This window comes from Pelophylax lessonae, assembly GCF_965119305.1.
Source record: "Pelophylax lessonae genome assembly, chromosome: 1".
In the NCBI taxonomy this organism is placed as follows: domain Eukaryota; kingdom Metazoa; phylum Chordata; class Amphibia; order Anura; family Ranidae; genus Pelophylax; species Pelophylax lessonae.
Window position 1 is genome coordinate 69,723,033 of NC_138768.1, and position 16,013 is coordinate 69,739,045.

Consider the following 16,013-nt stretch of genomic DNA (forward strand, 5'->3'; position numbering starts at 1 on the left):
ATACCACTGCTTGTGGAAGAGAAATCCACATCCCCACTGCTCTGACAGTAAAGAACCCCCTACGTGTTTTAAGGTTAAACCGTTTTTCCTCTAGTTTTAGTGAGTGGCCACGTGTCTTATTGTATTCCCTTTCTCTGAAATGTTTGTTCCTTATGCTCGGGTCACCAGTACAGTATTTGTACATTGATATTATATCCCCCCTCAATCGTCTCTTCTCCAGAGAGAATAGGTTCAATGCCTGCAGTCTTTCCTCATAGCTGAGATCCTCCATTCCCCTAATTATTTTTGTCGCCCATCTCTGGACTCTCTCCAGTTCCAGCACATTCTTCCTGAGGACCGGTGCCCAGAACTGGACGGAATACTCCAGATGTGGCCAGACCAGAGTCTTGTAGAGCGGGAGAATAATCTCTTTATTTCTGGAGTGAATCCCCTTTTTTATACATCCCAGTATTCTATTGGCTTTGCTTGCAGCTGCTTGAGATTGCATGCCACTGCCAAGCCTGTTGTCCACTAGGACCCCCAGGTCCTTTTCCATCTTAGATTCACCAAGAGGTCCCCCCCCCCAGTGAGTAGCTTGCGTTCGTATTTCTGACACCCAAGTGCATTACCTTACATTTTTCAACATTAAACATTAAACCTCAACCTAGTTGCCCACCCCATTATTTTGTTCAGGTCTGCTTGTAGTAAGGTTTCCACATCCTGCATAGGCGATATTGCCCTGCTTAGTTTAGTATCAACCGCAAATACCGAGATTGTGCTGGATATCCCCTCCTCTAGATCATTTACGAACAAATGAATTAAACACTTTCCACAGCCGCCCAATCCGAGTACTGCCCATTAATCACCACCCTCTGGACTCTCCCCTGGAGCCAGTTCTCTATCCAGGTACTCACCCTATGGTCCATACCTACATTCCTTAGTTTGTACAGTAAGCGTTTGTGGGGAACGGTGTCAAATACCTTTGCAAAGTCCAGATACACCACATCCACAGGCCTTCCTTTATCTAAATGGCAGCTCACTTCATCATAGAACGTTAATAGATTGGTCTGGCAAGAACGATTTTTCATGAATCCATGCTGATTACTACTAATAATACCATTTTCATTACTAAAGTCTTGTATATAGTCCCTTAACATACCCTCCAAAATCTTGCAGACTACAGAGGTTAGGCTGACTGGCCTATAGTTACCTGGGATATATCTCGGCCCTTTTTTAAATATTGGTACCACGTTGGCTTTTTTCCAATCAGCTGGCACCATTCCCGTCAGTAAACTATCTGTAAAGATCAAGAATAATGGTCTGGCTATATCCTGACTGAGTTCCTTAAGAACCCTTGGGTGCAAGCCATCCGGTCACAGTGATTTATTTACCTTAAGTTTCTCTAGTTTAGTTCTAAAAGTCTATCTTCTGTTAACCATGGGGGTACTTCCTGAGGTGTATTATTTAATTTATCATTACAAGCTGGGTTAGTGTAGCCCCCCAATCCTTCTGTGAAGACTGAAGAAAATAAATAATTTAACACTTTCGCCTTCTCTCGGTCCTCTGTGGCCAGATTCCCTTTGTCTTTCATGGGGGCCAATGTGTTCTGGCCTCACTTTCTTACTGTTTATATACTTGAAGAATTTATGTATATAGAATTATTGCTCTCGCTCTGACATTGGTGACAATACCTCACGTGTAGTGCGATCGCCATTTACATATGGGTGCGGGAGTAACATATGCATAGGCATTTGCACGTAAGCACAGTGGTATGGGGGCGGGGGGGGCGTTCATTTTTAAATTATTATTTATTAATTTATTTTATACACAAATTTATTTTCACAATTTTTTTTTTGTACTAACTTAATTGCTATCACAAGGGATGAACAACATCCCTTGTAACAGCATGTGCCGTGACAGGTCCTCTTTATGGAGAGATTTGAGGTCTTTTAGGTCTATCTCCTCTGTGTGGTGGCAACCAGGTGAAGAGTACAAAGACAAGTGTGTCTTGCCTACAGTCAAGCATGGTGGTGGGAGTGTTATGGCCTGGGGCTGCATGAGTGCTGCCCGAACTGAGGAGCTACAGTTTGAGGGAAACATGAATGCCAACATGTACGGTGACATACTGAAGCAGAGCACGATCCCCTCCCTTCGGAGACTGGGCCGCAGGGCGGTATTCCAACATGATAAATGACCTGATACACACCTCCAAGAGCACCACTGCCTTACTAAAGAAGCTGAGGGTAAAGGTGATGGACTTGCCAAGCATGTCTCCCGACCTAAACCCTATTGAGCATCTGTGGGGCATCCTCAAACGGAAGGTGGAGGAGCGCAAGGTCTCTAACATCCACCAGCTCCATTATGAGGACTCCAGTGGCAACCTGTGAAGCTCCGGTGAACTCCATGCCCAAGAGGGTTAATGCAGTGCTAGAAAAGAATGGTGGCCACACAAAATATTGACAGTTTGGGCCCAATTTGGACATTTTGGCTTAGGGGTGTACTCACTTTTGTTGCCAGCGGTTTAGACATTAAAAGGCTGTATGTTGAGTTATTTTGAGGGGACAGCAAATTTACACTTTAAGTGCCCATTCACACTACTGCAACTTGTCAGGCGACTGGTCAGCCTGACAAGTCACGGTCCATGCAGTGCTACGGGAAATGTTCTAATCGGAGCGACTCAAGTCGCTCCGACTTAGAAAATAGTTCCTGTACTACTTCGGGGCGACATCGGAGCAACTTGCATTGACATTCATTATATGAAGTCCGTGCAAGTCGCGGTGCAAGCGACTTCACAGGTCACCCCCGAAGTCGTGCCGCGGTAGTGTGAACCGGCACTTTGGGGGAGACCTGTGAAGTCGCGTAAACTGCGACTTGCACGGACTTCATTTAATGAATGTCAATGCAAGTCGCTCCGATGTCGCCCACGAAGTAGTACAGGAACTATTTTCTAAGTCGGAGCGACTTGAGTCGCTCCTATTAGAACAGTTCCGGTAGCACTGCATGGACCGCGACTTGTCAGGCTGACAAGTCGCGGAAGTGTGAATGGGCACTTATACAAGCTGTACACTCACTACTTTACATTGTAGCAAAGTGTAATTTCTTCAGTGTTGTCACATAAGATATAATAAAATATTTTCAAAACATATAAGGGGTGTACTCTTTTTTGTGAAATTATATATATATATATAACGGAATTTTTGTAAAATCTTACCTGTAAAATTCCTTTCTCTGAGTCCTCCGACAGTCGCCGCCTCTTCATATTCGTCACATATGGGGTATTAGACTTTGCTCCGAAGGAGTAGCTAGGCAACAGAATATGTTAACAATAAAGCTTTAACATATCCCACCCTCAAGGGGTGGTCCCCTCAGTCAATACCCTCCTACTTCCTGCAACCATATCTCAGTTTTAATGTCTAGCTTGTCAGGAGTGGCTGGCTCTCTCTGTGCTGGGACTTTTTGTCCCAGACTCTTTCTTCTTTTTGATATTTTGTTTGAGTTTTCTCTCTACCTTTAATTAGCTGTTATTTTTGTCAGCATTAGTTAGTTCTTCGGACGAAGAGGATCATGCGGACTGGGTCTCGGGCTGATCCCCCTGGTCGCAGGTCGTGGGTCAGTGGCTTCCCAGTCTGCCATCGAGCGTTCAGCCAGGTAACGCTCCTGGCACAGTGAACGACCCATCCCTGTTCGGTGCAGGGATGATTGGTGAGGTGGCTACCTCACCGGACGCTGTGCGGTTTCTGAACCGCCATTGTGTGCGTCTTGAATTGCGACTCTCCCTGCCTCATGTGCAGCGGCTTGTTCGCCTGTGCGGGTTCCCCACGCCATGTGAGGTAAGTGTATCTATGTGGGGACCTGTCTGTCTGGGGGGGGTCTCAGTCTGGGACTGTGTAACCTGCCTCTGTTCACACTGCTTGTCTCCCTATCTCTCGGCTGCATGCTGTGGGCTGCAAGGGGGGGGGGAGCTGTATGACACTGAGTATGTCAGGCTGGGCAGTGTGAGGAGCTGTGTGCTGTGGGGCATGTTTTTAATGGCATGTTGGGGCATATACAGCGATCGCTGCGGCGATCTAACATGTATCCATATAATGGGATAATATTGTGTGTGATTTTATGCACTGTGGAGCGGCGATTTCGGCGCCAAACGACGCCATTTTACCGGCGCCCGCTCCGGCCGCATGGTTTACATGCACGGCGGCCATTTTCTTGTAGCCTCCATAGGCTTACATAGAGCGCCCTGGCAGCATCACTTCCTCTCTCCTGGAAGCACCGATCGAGGCAGCAGCAGCAGCGGAGTCTCCTCAGGTTTTATCCTTCTATTCCTGTGTTCCATTGCCTGTATTCAGTCTGTATATTCCCTGTGGGGGTCTCATTGTGCCTGAGTGTGGTGCGGTGGGCTGCGCTTGCCGCGCTTGCTGTAAGGGGGCAGTTAACCCTTGGTTGTCTGGCATACAGGGGCAATGGATTCTCAGGAGGGCAAGTTTCCCACAGTATTGGTGGAAAGCCAGGGGACCGCTGTTTCCCCCCCAGGGGGGGATTTAGCCACTATTGTGGCTGGCCTTGCTGCACAGGTGCAAATGCTGGTGGCTGCTCAATCTACTAAACGGCCCAGAGTTGCTCTGTCCTCTGATTCTGAGGGTGAAGGTGATGGGGCTGTTCTGGCGGGGACCCCCCTATCGGGGTCCCGCTCCTCTCTTGATCTAGTGGGGTCTGAGGTAGAGGCTGAAGTTGAGGGGGTTGATAATTCTCCCCCTGGCTCGCCTGAAGAGCTTGCAATCATGGATGAGTTGATTGCTTCCATTAAGCAGACGCTACGTTTGCAGGACGAGGTGTGTCCCCCAGCTGCCTTGGCGGCTTATGGGACGCAGAGAAAACGCAGGACGCCGCAGGTTTTTCCCTGCAATGCTGATTTTCAGCGCGCTGTTAAGGACCAATGGCGCGATTTGCGCAAGCCTTTTGCGGTACCAAGTAAATTTAAGCTGCGTTATCCTTTCTCGCCTGCCACTGATGAACGGTGGTGTGTGCCTCCGCCAGTGGATCATGCTATTGCGGTTTTGAACAAAGCCACTGCGATCCCTGCAGAGGGATCCCCTGTTTTCCGTGATGCCACGGATAGGAGACTGGAGTCTCTTGCCCGTCATACTTATTCTGTTACGGGTTCTATGCTTAAGGCTCTGTTTGCTTCTCTCATGGCGGCCCAGGCGATCGCAAGTTGGACGCAGATGCTTAGGCGCGTCCTAGTGGCCGATTCGGCCTCGGCGGCGACCCTGGATATGGTGGATCAGATCCACCAGGGTGTCATGTATCTGTGTGATGCGGACCTGGACCTGATTCCGTTGGCCGCGCGTGTGCACAGCGTGGCGGTGTTGTCTCGCCGCCTGGTTTGGTTGAAATGTTGGTCGGTGGACCAATCTTCACGTAAAACCTTAGCCAATCTGCCTTATGATGGGTCTCGCCTTTTTGGGGAGTCCCTGGATGTGTTGATTAAGGGGATTACCGGGGGTAAGAGCACTCTCTTGCCCCATTTCCCCAAGGCTAAGGGGGCTTCTGGGAAGAAGCATGCTCATTTTCGGCCCCCTCAGGGGTCCTTTCGTGCCTTTCGGCCGCACTACAAGGGCAAACCGTTCAAGGGCCAAGGCTCTCAGAAGAAGCCCTGGTCTGGGAAACAGAAGTCCGGTCAATCCGGACCTGCGGCCCATAACAGTTCGGCCTGAAGGGGCGCCCTCACCCAGTTTTGGGGTGGGGGGACGCTTGCTCGGTTTTCTTCAGCCCTGGTTGGCCCGTGTGAGGGACAGATGGGTTCTGGAAATCGTTCGATCTGGTTACAAGATCGAGTTTCTCTCTCGGCCGGAGAGCAGATTTTTTCCCTCAAATCTTCAACTGTCTCCAGAGCGCCTGCGGGATCTGCACCTGGCGGTGCGGGACCTGAGGGCTCAGGGAGTGGTGGTTCCGGTGCCTCATCGGGACAGATTTCGGGGGTTTTATTCCAATCTGTTCACCGTGCCCAGGAAGGAGGGCAAGGTTCGTCCGATTCTGGACTTGAAAGCTCTGAACCGCTCTGTGCGAGTTCGCAAGTTCCGCATGGAATCCCTGCGCTCGGTGGTGGCTGCCCTGGTTCCGGGGGAATTCATGGCCTCCATCGATTTGGAAGGATGCGTACCTTCACATCCCCATATTCGAGGGTCATCAGAAGTACCTTCGATTTGCCATTGCGGAGGATCACTACCAGTTTGTGGCGTTGCCCTTTGGGCTCGCCTCGGCTCCGCGGGTCTTCACCAAGGTGCTTGCACCGGTTCTGGCATTATTGAGACCCCAGGACAGAAATGCCCTGGGCTATCTGGACGACATTCTGGTTCGGTCTGCGACCAGACAGGGTCTGGAGAAGGACCTGTCTGTCACAATGCAAACTCTGCAGGAGTTCGGTTGGACGATAAATGTTCCAAAGTCGACACTGAGTCCGTCGGTTCGTCTCCCCTATCTGGGAATGATACTGGACTCGGTGCAGGCGAAGGTCTTCCTGCCGGAAGACAAACTCAGGACTCTTCAGGAGGAAGTCAGGTCCCTCAGGGACGTTCCACACTCGTCTCTGCGGACGGGTATGAGATGTCTGGGATTGATGGTCTCGGCCTTCGAGGCGATTCCTTTCGCGCAGTTTCACACGCGGGGTCTCCAAGCGGAGATCCTGTCCAGGTGGGACGGGCGACCTCAATCTCTGGATCTTCAGATCTCGTTGAGTCATCGCACCAGGGAAAACCTTCTGTGGTGGCTCCAGTCCCCGTTGGTGTCCGGGGGCAAGTCGTTTCGTCCGATCTCGTGGACGATAATCACCACGGATGCCAGCCTGTCGGGCTGGGGTGGTGTTCTGGGCGTTCTGTCCGCCCAGGGGACCTGGTCGGAGGGGGAGTCTTCCCTTCCGATCAACATTCTGGAATTGCGTGCGATAAGGCTCTGTCTTCATCGCTGGACGGACCGGCTGCGGGGCTGCCCGGTTCGGGTGCAGACGGACAATGCCACGGCGGTGGCCTACATCAACCACCAAGGGGGCACCAGGAGTGCCCGAGCGGCTCGAGAAGTGGCCGACATTCTGTCTTGGGCCGAGACTCATGTCCCGGCGATAACGGCGGTTCACATTCCGGGAGTGGAGAACTGGCAGGCGGACTATCTGAGTCGCCAGACCCTGGATCAGGGGGAATGGTCTCTCCACCCGGCTGTCTTCCAGATGTTGTGCGCGAAGTGGGGTCTTCCAGATGTGGACCTGTTCGCGTCTCGCCTCAACTACAAGGTGAAGAGGTTCGTGGCAAGGACGCGCGACCCTCGGGCAGACGCGTCGGACGCGTTAGTGGCCCCGTGGCATCAGTACAGGCTGATGTACGCGTTTCCACCGATTCAGTTGCTGTCCAGGTTCCTTCGCAGGTTGCACTCGGAACGCAGCACGGTGATTCTTATGGCACCGGACTGGCCTCGCCGGTCCTGGTACGCAGACCTCGTGAATCTGGCGGTCGACGCTCCTTGGCGTCTGCCTCTTCGAGACGATCTACTGTCTCAAGGACCGATTTACCATCCTGCTTTACAGTCGCTGGCTTTGACGGCCTGGCTGTTGAGACCGAGGTCCTGAAGGAGAAGGGTCTCTCTCCAGAGGTCGTTCATACTTTGATCAACGCGAGGAAGTCTTCCTCGGGGAAGGTTTATTACCGTACTTGGAAGGCCTATTCTGCCTGGTGTGAGTCCAGGGGGTTTTCACCCCGCACGTACTCGGTTTCCCGTGTGCTGTCTTTCCTTCAGACGGGTGTCGATCAGCGTTTGGCGCTGGCTACGATTAAGGGTCAGGTGTCGGCGCTGGCCGTTCTGTTTCAACGTCCCGTGGCTTCCAACTCCTTGGTTGGCACTTTTATTCAGGGTGTGCGGCATCTGGTTCCTCCTAGGAGGGATCCTTTGCCCCCTTGGGACTTGAATCTAGTTCTATCTGTGTTACAACGTGCTCCTTTTGAACAGATCAGGGAGATCTCGTTGTCTATGTTGTCCAAAAAGGTCGCCTTTTTGGTGGCGATCACTTCGGCTCGCAGAGTGTCGGAACTGGCGGCTTTGTCCTGCAAGTCTCCGTACCTGGTTGTTCATTTGGATAAGGTGGTCTTGCGACCTAATCCTTCTTTTCTACCGAAACGAGTTTCGGAATTCCATCTTAACGAGGATATTGTTTTGCCTTCGTTGTGCACGAAGCCTAAACATCCGAAGGAGGTGAGATTGCACTCTCTGGATGTTGTTCGGGCGATAAGGGTTTACCTTAAATCGACTGAGTCTTTTCGTAAGACTGACTCCTTGTTTGTTCTTCCAGAGGGTCCTCGGAAGGGCATGGCGGCTTCCGCCTCTACCTTTGCCAAATGGATCAGGCAGACCATTGAACAGGCCTATGCCTTGCAGGGGAAGGTTCCCCCTGTGCCTGTGAAGGCGCACTCTACTAGATCACTGAGTACGTCTTGGGCCTGCCGTCATGGGGCTTCTGTAGCCCAGGTGTGTAAGGCGGCGACTTGGTCGACCGTACACACTTTCACAAAATTCTACAAAGTAGATGTTCAGGCATCGGCGGATGCTTCCTTTGGCCGCAAGGTTCTTAGTGCGGCTGTTCCATAGGGTCCCTTGTTGGGGACTCCTGGCTGTTGGGATAGTTTTTTTGTATCCACTGGTTTTTTTGTCTTTTCCTGGGTTGTTGCTCCTGTTGAGCACTTATTTTTGCTGTTGCCCAGCTGGTTTCCTTCCTTTGGTAAGGTTCCTTTCTTGATGTGGAGACTGCGTTGCCTTTCGGCGCGGATGCGTTTCCCACCCCTCATGTTTGCACTGCTTTGGGACGTCCCCATATGTGACGAATATGAAGAGGCGGCGACTGTCGGAGGACGTAAGAGAAAACGGAATTTTTGTAAAATCTTACCTGTAAAATTCCTTTCTCTGAGTCCTCCGACAGTCGCCGCCCCCGCCCCTCTTTTGGGGTTTGAATGTATACTCTACTGCTATTCCACTAAAACTGAGATATGGTTGCAGGAAGTAGGAGGGTATTGACTGAGGGGACCACCCCTTGAGGGTGGGATATGTTAAAGCTTTATTGTTAACATATTCTGTTGCCTAGCTACTCCTTCGGGGCAAAGTCTAATACCCCATATGTGACGAATATGAAGAGGCGGCGACTGTCGGAGGACGTAAGAGATATATATATATATATATATATATATATATATATATATATATATATATATATATATATATATATATATATATATATATATATATATATATATATATATATATATATATATATATATATATATATACATATATATATATATATATATATATATACATACATACATACATACATACATACATACATACATACATACACACACACACACACACACACACACACACACACATACATATATATATATATATATATATATATATATATATATACACACACATACATATACACACATATACACATACATATACACACATATACATATACACATACATACACACAATATGCAAAGTGGTTGGAGGGAAGCTTCAGAATGGCAAAGATATTTTTATTACAAATTATGTGAGCAGACCGCAGTTCCTCTTTAATGAGAAAACCAATTTCAGCACGACATTGGCACATGCACTGTGACTGCAGAGTGGCAGAGGAGAGTAAAATAAACCCAAGATGGAATTACCCTCCCATTGAACAGCATATGAAAGGATATCATTGTGTACGGAGTAGCCAACTTCAGCAAGGTCAAAGGGGCCTTGGATAGGTAGAGAAGCAAACCAAAGAGACACAAAGTTTAGTACCTGGCAACAACGGGACATCATCCACCTTTTCGGCTTGTTCCTTTTCTTTAACATCTATTTCCTGTGAAGAACAGAAAGAAATATTTGAACATGCACACATGGAGACACATGGATGGTAGAAGCCAGACATATTACAGTGGGTAGAAGAAAACACACCTACAATCTAGAAGATACAGGTAAAGAATTTGCTATACACCGAACTCTGCTCACTCCAAAGTTTTATTTCTATCCACCAGACAACATACAGACCAACATCAGAGACTGCATACTTCCTAACGGGTTTCAAACTTTTTGAATGTAAGAGAATGTCTACTGCTTAAAATCTAAATCTACTTCTAGGCCCATATTTGTCCTACAGTGCTTGGAAGTCCCCAAAAAAGGTGCCCCATCATGTGAGTTTTGACTTCCGCTACAAAGTCGGTGCTTTTTCCTCTCCACTTCTGCCATTTTATGAAGAGCACTATCTCACTCTTGGTCAGTGAAGCCAGGTATCATAGTAAATTATGAAGCGGACAGCCAGGTTCCTGAGGGAAGCCAAGTACCGATTCCAAAGTGAAGAGTACATTTAGATCAAAGTGTACCATCCCTGCGGGCACCTGACTTGTGCCACCATTTATGTGAAGATGCTCACTTATCCAGGCCATGGTATAACTAGTAGTAGCAACTACAACTGACGAGCCCGGTAATGATCACTGAGGAAGCCATCTGGGTAAGTGCAAAACATTTTTAACATTACAAAACAGCTCCAGGGAAATGCTACCTACTGCTCCTAGCTACACTTAGGGCTCACTCACACGATGGCAGCCCTTGCTATCCTTTAAAAACTGATCTGCAGTTCACTTTTCAGAGGGCAGTTGACCAGTGACTGAGAGGCAATAAGTCACCTCCCAAACACCTTTTTTAACCCTGAAAAACCTGCCCCACCTAGCTGCAACGGTGAGCATTACATGTGGTTGCGGTGGGGCCCTGTTCACTTGAACAGGTAGCGTCTGGCAGCACCCTGCCGAACACAACAGGGGTTATCAAGGTGGCTGCACGTTCTCCCATAGGTAGGGGGTAAAACTGAGGTTCAACTGCCTGGGGCAGAACTAGTAATCGGAATTTAGGAAAGAATATTAGTATGGGAAGGGTCAAATTGGAGCCCTCTGGATTTCAAGAGGCATTATTGTGCAGTTTCGAACACTCCTCCACACACCACATCCCATCCCTCCCTAATAGTCAGTAAGGCCACCCAGCACAGTGATGGGCCAATAGAAACATGCAGAGAGGGGCAGGATGTTTTTTCTAACCTGAAAGGGAATGTCATATTGTGCTAGTATGCATAGCATACTAGCACATTTTGTTAAACTTTGTTAAACTTCGAGCACCGAGCGATCATCGCTACAGGCGCTTCCATCTTCACCCGGTTTCCTTCCGGGTCCGTGGACTGCAGCTGTGTGACTGGCCGAATCTGCAAGGACATCACTCCCGCGCATGCGTGGAGGAGCCGCTGTTTACGGCAAAGGACACTATGGGAACAGCCTAGGTGACAGTTCCTTCAGAGCACATGCACCTGTGACATCTCCGGCTGCATGTACAGTAAATATCTCCTAATTGGTGCACATTTAGGAATATTTACAGTACCTATAGGTAAGCCTTATTATAGATTGTAGATTCTTCTAGATTGTAAGCTCTAACGAGCAGGGCCCTCTGATTCCTCCTGTATTGAATTGTACTGTAACTGTATTGTCTTCCCCCACACTGTAAAGCGCTGCGCAAACTGTTGGCCCTTTACAAGAGCCGGTTCACACTGCCTCCAAAGATGCCCAAAAAATGCCCAATAAATGCCAGCAAAAAAAAAACGCCCAGGTGGAGAGGAGCCACTACCCTGCTCTATTAATAATTCTAAGAAAAATTATCTTTTTTTTCTGGTTCCGGACATGCTACAGAGCTGAAAATTCACACTTTTTAGACCCCCCAGACACTAAATCTAAAAAAAGTCATGCCTGCCTCCAAAAATGCCCGATAAATGCCTGCAAGAAAAGCGCCCAGGTGGAGAGAAGCCACTACCCTGCTCTATTAATAATTATAAGAAAAATTATCTTTTTCTTGTTCAGGAACATTTTAATGAAAAGTCGGATCACAAGTCGCTTCAAATAAGATAAGGAGGCGACTCCCATTGAAGTATATGGGACAAGTCGAATACAAGTCGCCTCAAAGTAGTACAGGACCCTTTTCAGAAGTCGTCAGTAGTGCCAATTAAGACGGCACTCATTGATTAACATTGCTTTTCTTATGTCAAGCGACTTGGGGCGACTTGAGGGCACACAAGTCGCCTCACAAGTCGCGGCAGTGTGAATGGACTCTTAATCCTGTATAATAATAATAATAATAATAATAATATTATAGGCTTACCTATAGATAAAAGTCAGAGATGGGAGTTCACTGCCACTAAGTAAGGGATACCACTTAATGGTACATATAGGCACCAAGCTGGCCATACTGTAATAAAAAGGAAGAAAACAGATTCCTCCATCCACACAAATGGCGTGAATGGACAAATTCCCCTGCCAGCCTTTGTATTCCAACAGCTGCTAGTGCCAGCTATCGGAATACTGAACAGTACTTATGCCCCGTACACACGTGCAGATTATCTGAAGACTTTTTCCTTTAGACTTACCAAAACCATATAATATGAGGTCATACCTAAACACTTTCAATTTGTATGCAATCCGGCAGGCCCTTGCACTACATAGAAAAGGTAAATCTGAAGACAAAAGTCTTCAGATAATCTGCACGTGTGTACGGGGCATTACAGGCACGGTTTGGTTAGCAATTTTTGGTTTAACTGAGTAATCTACTTTTGTTGAGCCGACAAGGCCACCACTCACTGTTAGAATTTCGGTTGTTGTAGAGGAATTGGCCAGAATTCTAACAGTGTGTGGCAAACCTAAAGCATTCCCTTCCAAAATTAATTGTTTGTATCTGGTTCTCGCCCCACAATTTGATATTTTTATGTTTTTTGATTTAGGTTTGTTTTCTTTTTTTTTTTCCAAGAGGCTGCAAGGCAGCATTTCCACCTGTAGCCTAAGCAACCGTTACGTTGCGCCCCATCCATGCATGCGCAGATGTGCTGAAGTGCTCTGTCAGGCCTGCAGTATCCTGCGGCACTTCTGCGCCCTCACAAACATGATGCAATTAGGGAAGTACGTGTGCAGACTGAACATAACGTCCCGTACCTTCCCAATCGCTCTACGCTCACACCGGCGCAGGTCTGCCACAGGACTTCACCAGTTCCAGAAGGATGGAGATAGCTCTTTGGCACATCTGCGCGTGCACCATACCATCCAAGATGGTGGCACCAGTAAGGGGACTGAAGTGCCTACACCATACTGATATAGCTAGTTCATAGTAGTAGACATGAAAGGAATATGGTAAAACCTGATTTCTTTTAAAACAGTCAACTCATTGTTTTAGGAATGCAAGACAAGGGAGTGTACCTATATCAGGAGCAGAGCTAATAACGTATTTATAGGTCAGGCTGCCTAATAACCTCCCATTATGCTGACTAGTTTATTTATAACAATCAAAACCAATAATTAGCATTCTGAAACCAGACGCACCATAAAAGCGGTCTAGTATAAACTTGCTTGTACAGCATTGTTGGGGGTTGTACAGACAGAAGCACGGCGGAGAAGTCTGGAAGACAAACTGAGTTAGAGGAGTTTACTGGATGGAAGCGGCGCACTTTATGTGGAAATCTAGGCTCTGCAGCCTACAAGGTCATCTCACCCTGTCAACAACTTAAAGTGGTTGCAAACGTTCAATTTTTTTAAAAATAACAAAACATGCCTATACTTACCTGCTCCGTGCAAACGTTTTTCACCTAGCAGCCCCGATCCTCTTCTTCTGGGGTTTCAAGCCGGGCACTCCAGGCCCCTCCTCTCCATCGGGTGCCCCCCCAGGAAACGACAATTTCCATGAGGGCGCACTTGCAGGCTCGCTCCTGAATCCTGCTTCCATTGACGCAGACAGAGGGACTCGGACCCACCCCCCGCTCCCATGTCACAGCTTTTGATTGACAGCTGTAGTAGTCAATGGTTCCTGCTGCTATCAATCCATCCAATGAGGAGAGCGAGAGCGGCCAGAGCCGCTGCGCTCGTGCACAATGTTGGATCGGATCGGGCACAGGTAAGAAAAAAGGGGGGGGTCGGGGGGGGGGAGCTGCAGCACAAAATGTTTTTCACCTTTATGCACAGAATGCATGAAGGTGAAAAAACCTTAAAGGAGAGGTAAAGTCAGAAGGTTTTTGATCTTAATGTATTCTATGTATTAAGATAAAAAGCGTTCTGTGTGTGGCAGCCCCCCCCAATACTTACCTGAGCCACATCTCTATCCAGCGATGTCCACAAGTCCCTCTCCCTCCTGATTAGCTGAGAAACAGTAGTGGCACCATTGGCTCCCGCTGCTATCAAAGTCACAGCCAATCAGGAGAGAGAGGGGGCAGGGCCAAATGGCAGCTCCCTGTCTGAATGGACACACAGAGCTGCAGTTTGGCTTGGGTGCCCCCATAGCAAGCTGCTTGCTGTGGGGGCACTCGACAGGAGGGAGGGGCCATGAGCAGCAAAGAGGGACCTGAGAAGAGGAGGATACATACTGCCCTGTGCAAAACTACTATACAGAGGAGGGAAGTGTAACATGTTTCTTATAAAAAATAAATAAGAAATAAAATGCAGGTAAAACATAGGAAGATCACATCATTTTAAATGATTTCTTGCAGTGGTTTCCCATTCCATAACAGAATTTTTATTCACTTGCAATGTGTCTTTGAACTTTTGCTAGACAAATTTGACAACTCCAGCAAGAGTCAATTTCTTTAGCACAGACCCCTCCTTTTCTGGGGTGTCATTTTATGTGCTGGCCCAGCTCCTTAGCCCCTCCCTTTACCTTCCTACTTAAACCATTACGTAACTGTCAGGGAGGAAGTGAAAGATGATACTTTAGTGTCACTCGAGTGACTGCTCCAAATGTGCTGCTGATGTCACAATTAAAATGGCAGCACCTAGCAGCAGTCAAAGTGCTTTTGGATGTATACACAAGGGAGAAAATAACATGATTAAAACATGTGAAATGCAAATATACTCTTAGAGGAAGATTTCTGTTGAAGTGAGTGGTCTGGCCGCAGGGTCTCTAACAGTTAAGATTGTTTTCACACTGCTCCATTGAAAAAAGGTGTTAAAACTGCATGTGTTTTTGATGCGTTTCCAGTGCATTTTCTGGTTGGCATGCATCTGTGAAACATGGGCATGCGACTCAAACCGCACAAAAATGCAAATTCGGTGAATTTGTTTTGGAGTTTTTGACTCGTTTTTATGCACCTTATTGGGGAGCTGTATTTTTGGTCTGATTTTGAAAAGCGCACCAAAGATAAAGCATGCACCGCACCGATGTGAAAAGTCCTCTAGGATTTAAAGGGAAATATATTTCTTGCATTTTTTAGCAAGGTAAAAGCACACGAGTGTGAAAGAGCTAAAACTGAGTAGAGATGGGCTCTGGCGTGTACGACTTTGTACGTCCCCGATCCTGCTAGGAAGCCGACACTGCAGTCCGCCAATCACAGGCAGTGAGACATTTCCCAATACGCAGCTGCACAAATCGGGAGACGTCTCAGTGCCTGTGATTAGCAGAGTGCAGCGTCGGCTTCCTGGCGGGATCGGGCACTTGGGAACTCGAACGCGCCCAAGCCCATCTCTAAATTGGTGGTAGGCTAAAGGGCATACACACTATAAGATTTTCTGAAGACTTTTTCCTTCCGATTTACCTTTTCTATGTAGTGCAAGGGCCTGCCAGATTGCATACAAATTGAAAGTGTTTAGGTTTGACCTCATATTATCTGGTTTTGGTAAATCTAAAAGGATAAAGTCTTCAGAAAATCTTACTAATGGCCCATTAGTGTTAAGGGTTATGGTTGTTCACCTCTAGTCGTCTGGACCTTTTCACCCCCTTCAATCATTTTTCAGCACTCTCATACTTTGAATAACAATTATTCTGTCATGCAAAACTGTACCCAAATGAAATTGTTATTTTTTTGAGAGATATAGAAGCCATTGAGAAATACTGAGATAGCTGTGATTGGCAACAGCTATCACATGATACCAGGCGGCTGTGTATGGCCCTGTACTATGTGATCTCTGTGACTGTTCACAGAGATCACACAGTAGTAAACAATGCCA

At 47.7% G+C, this 16,013-nt stretch overlaps 1 protein-coding gene across 1 annotated transcript in view; it reads right to left on the reverse strand.

Annotated features, from left to right (window-relative positions):
- The window catches only part of MTMR12 (myotubularin related protein 12), a 139,216-nt gene that overhangs the window by 80,134 nt on the left and 43,069 nt on the right, over nt 1-16,013 (reverse strand). Inside the window, exon 2 of the mRNA XM_082251843.1 lies at nt 9,802-9,862. Within this exon, the coding sequence (XP_082107969.1) occupies nt 9,802-9,862 (61 nt within the window). The remainder of the gene's footprint in view (nt 1-9,801; nt 9,863-16,013) is intronic.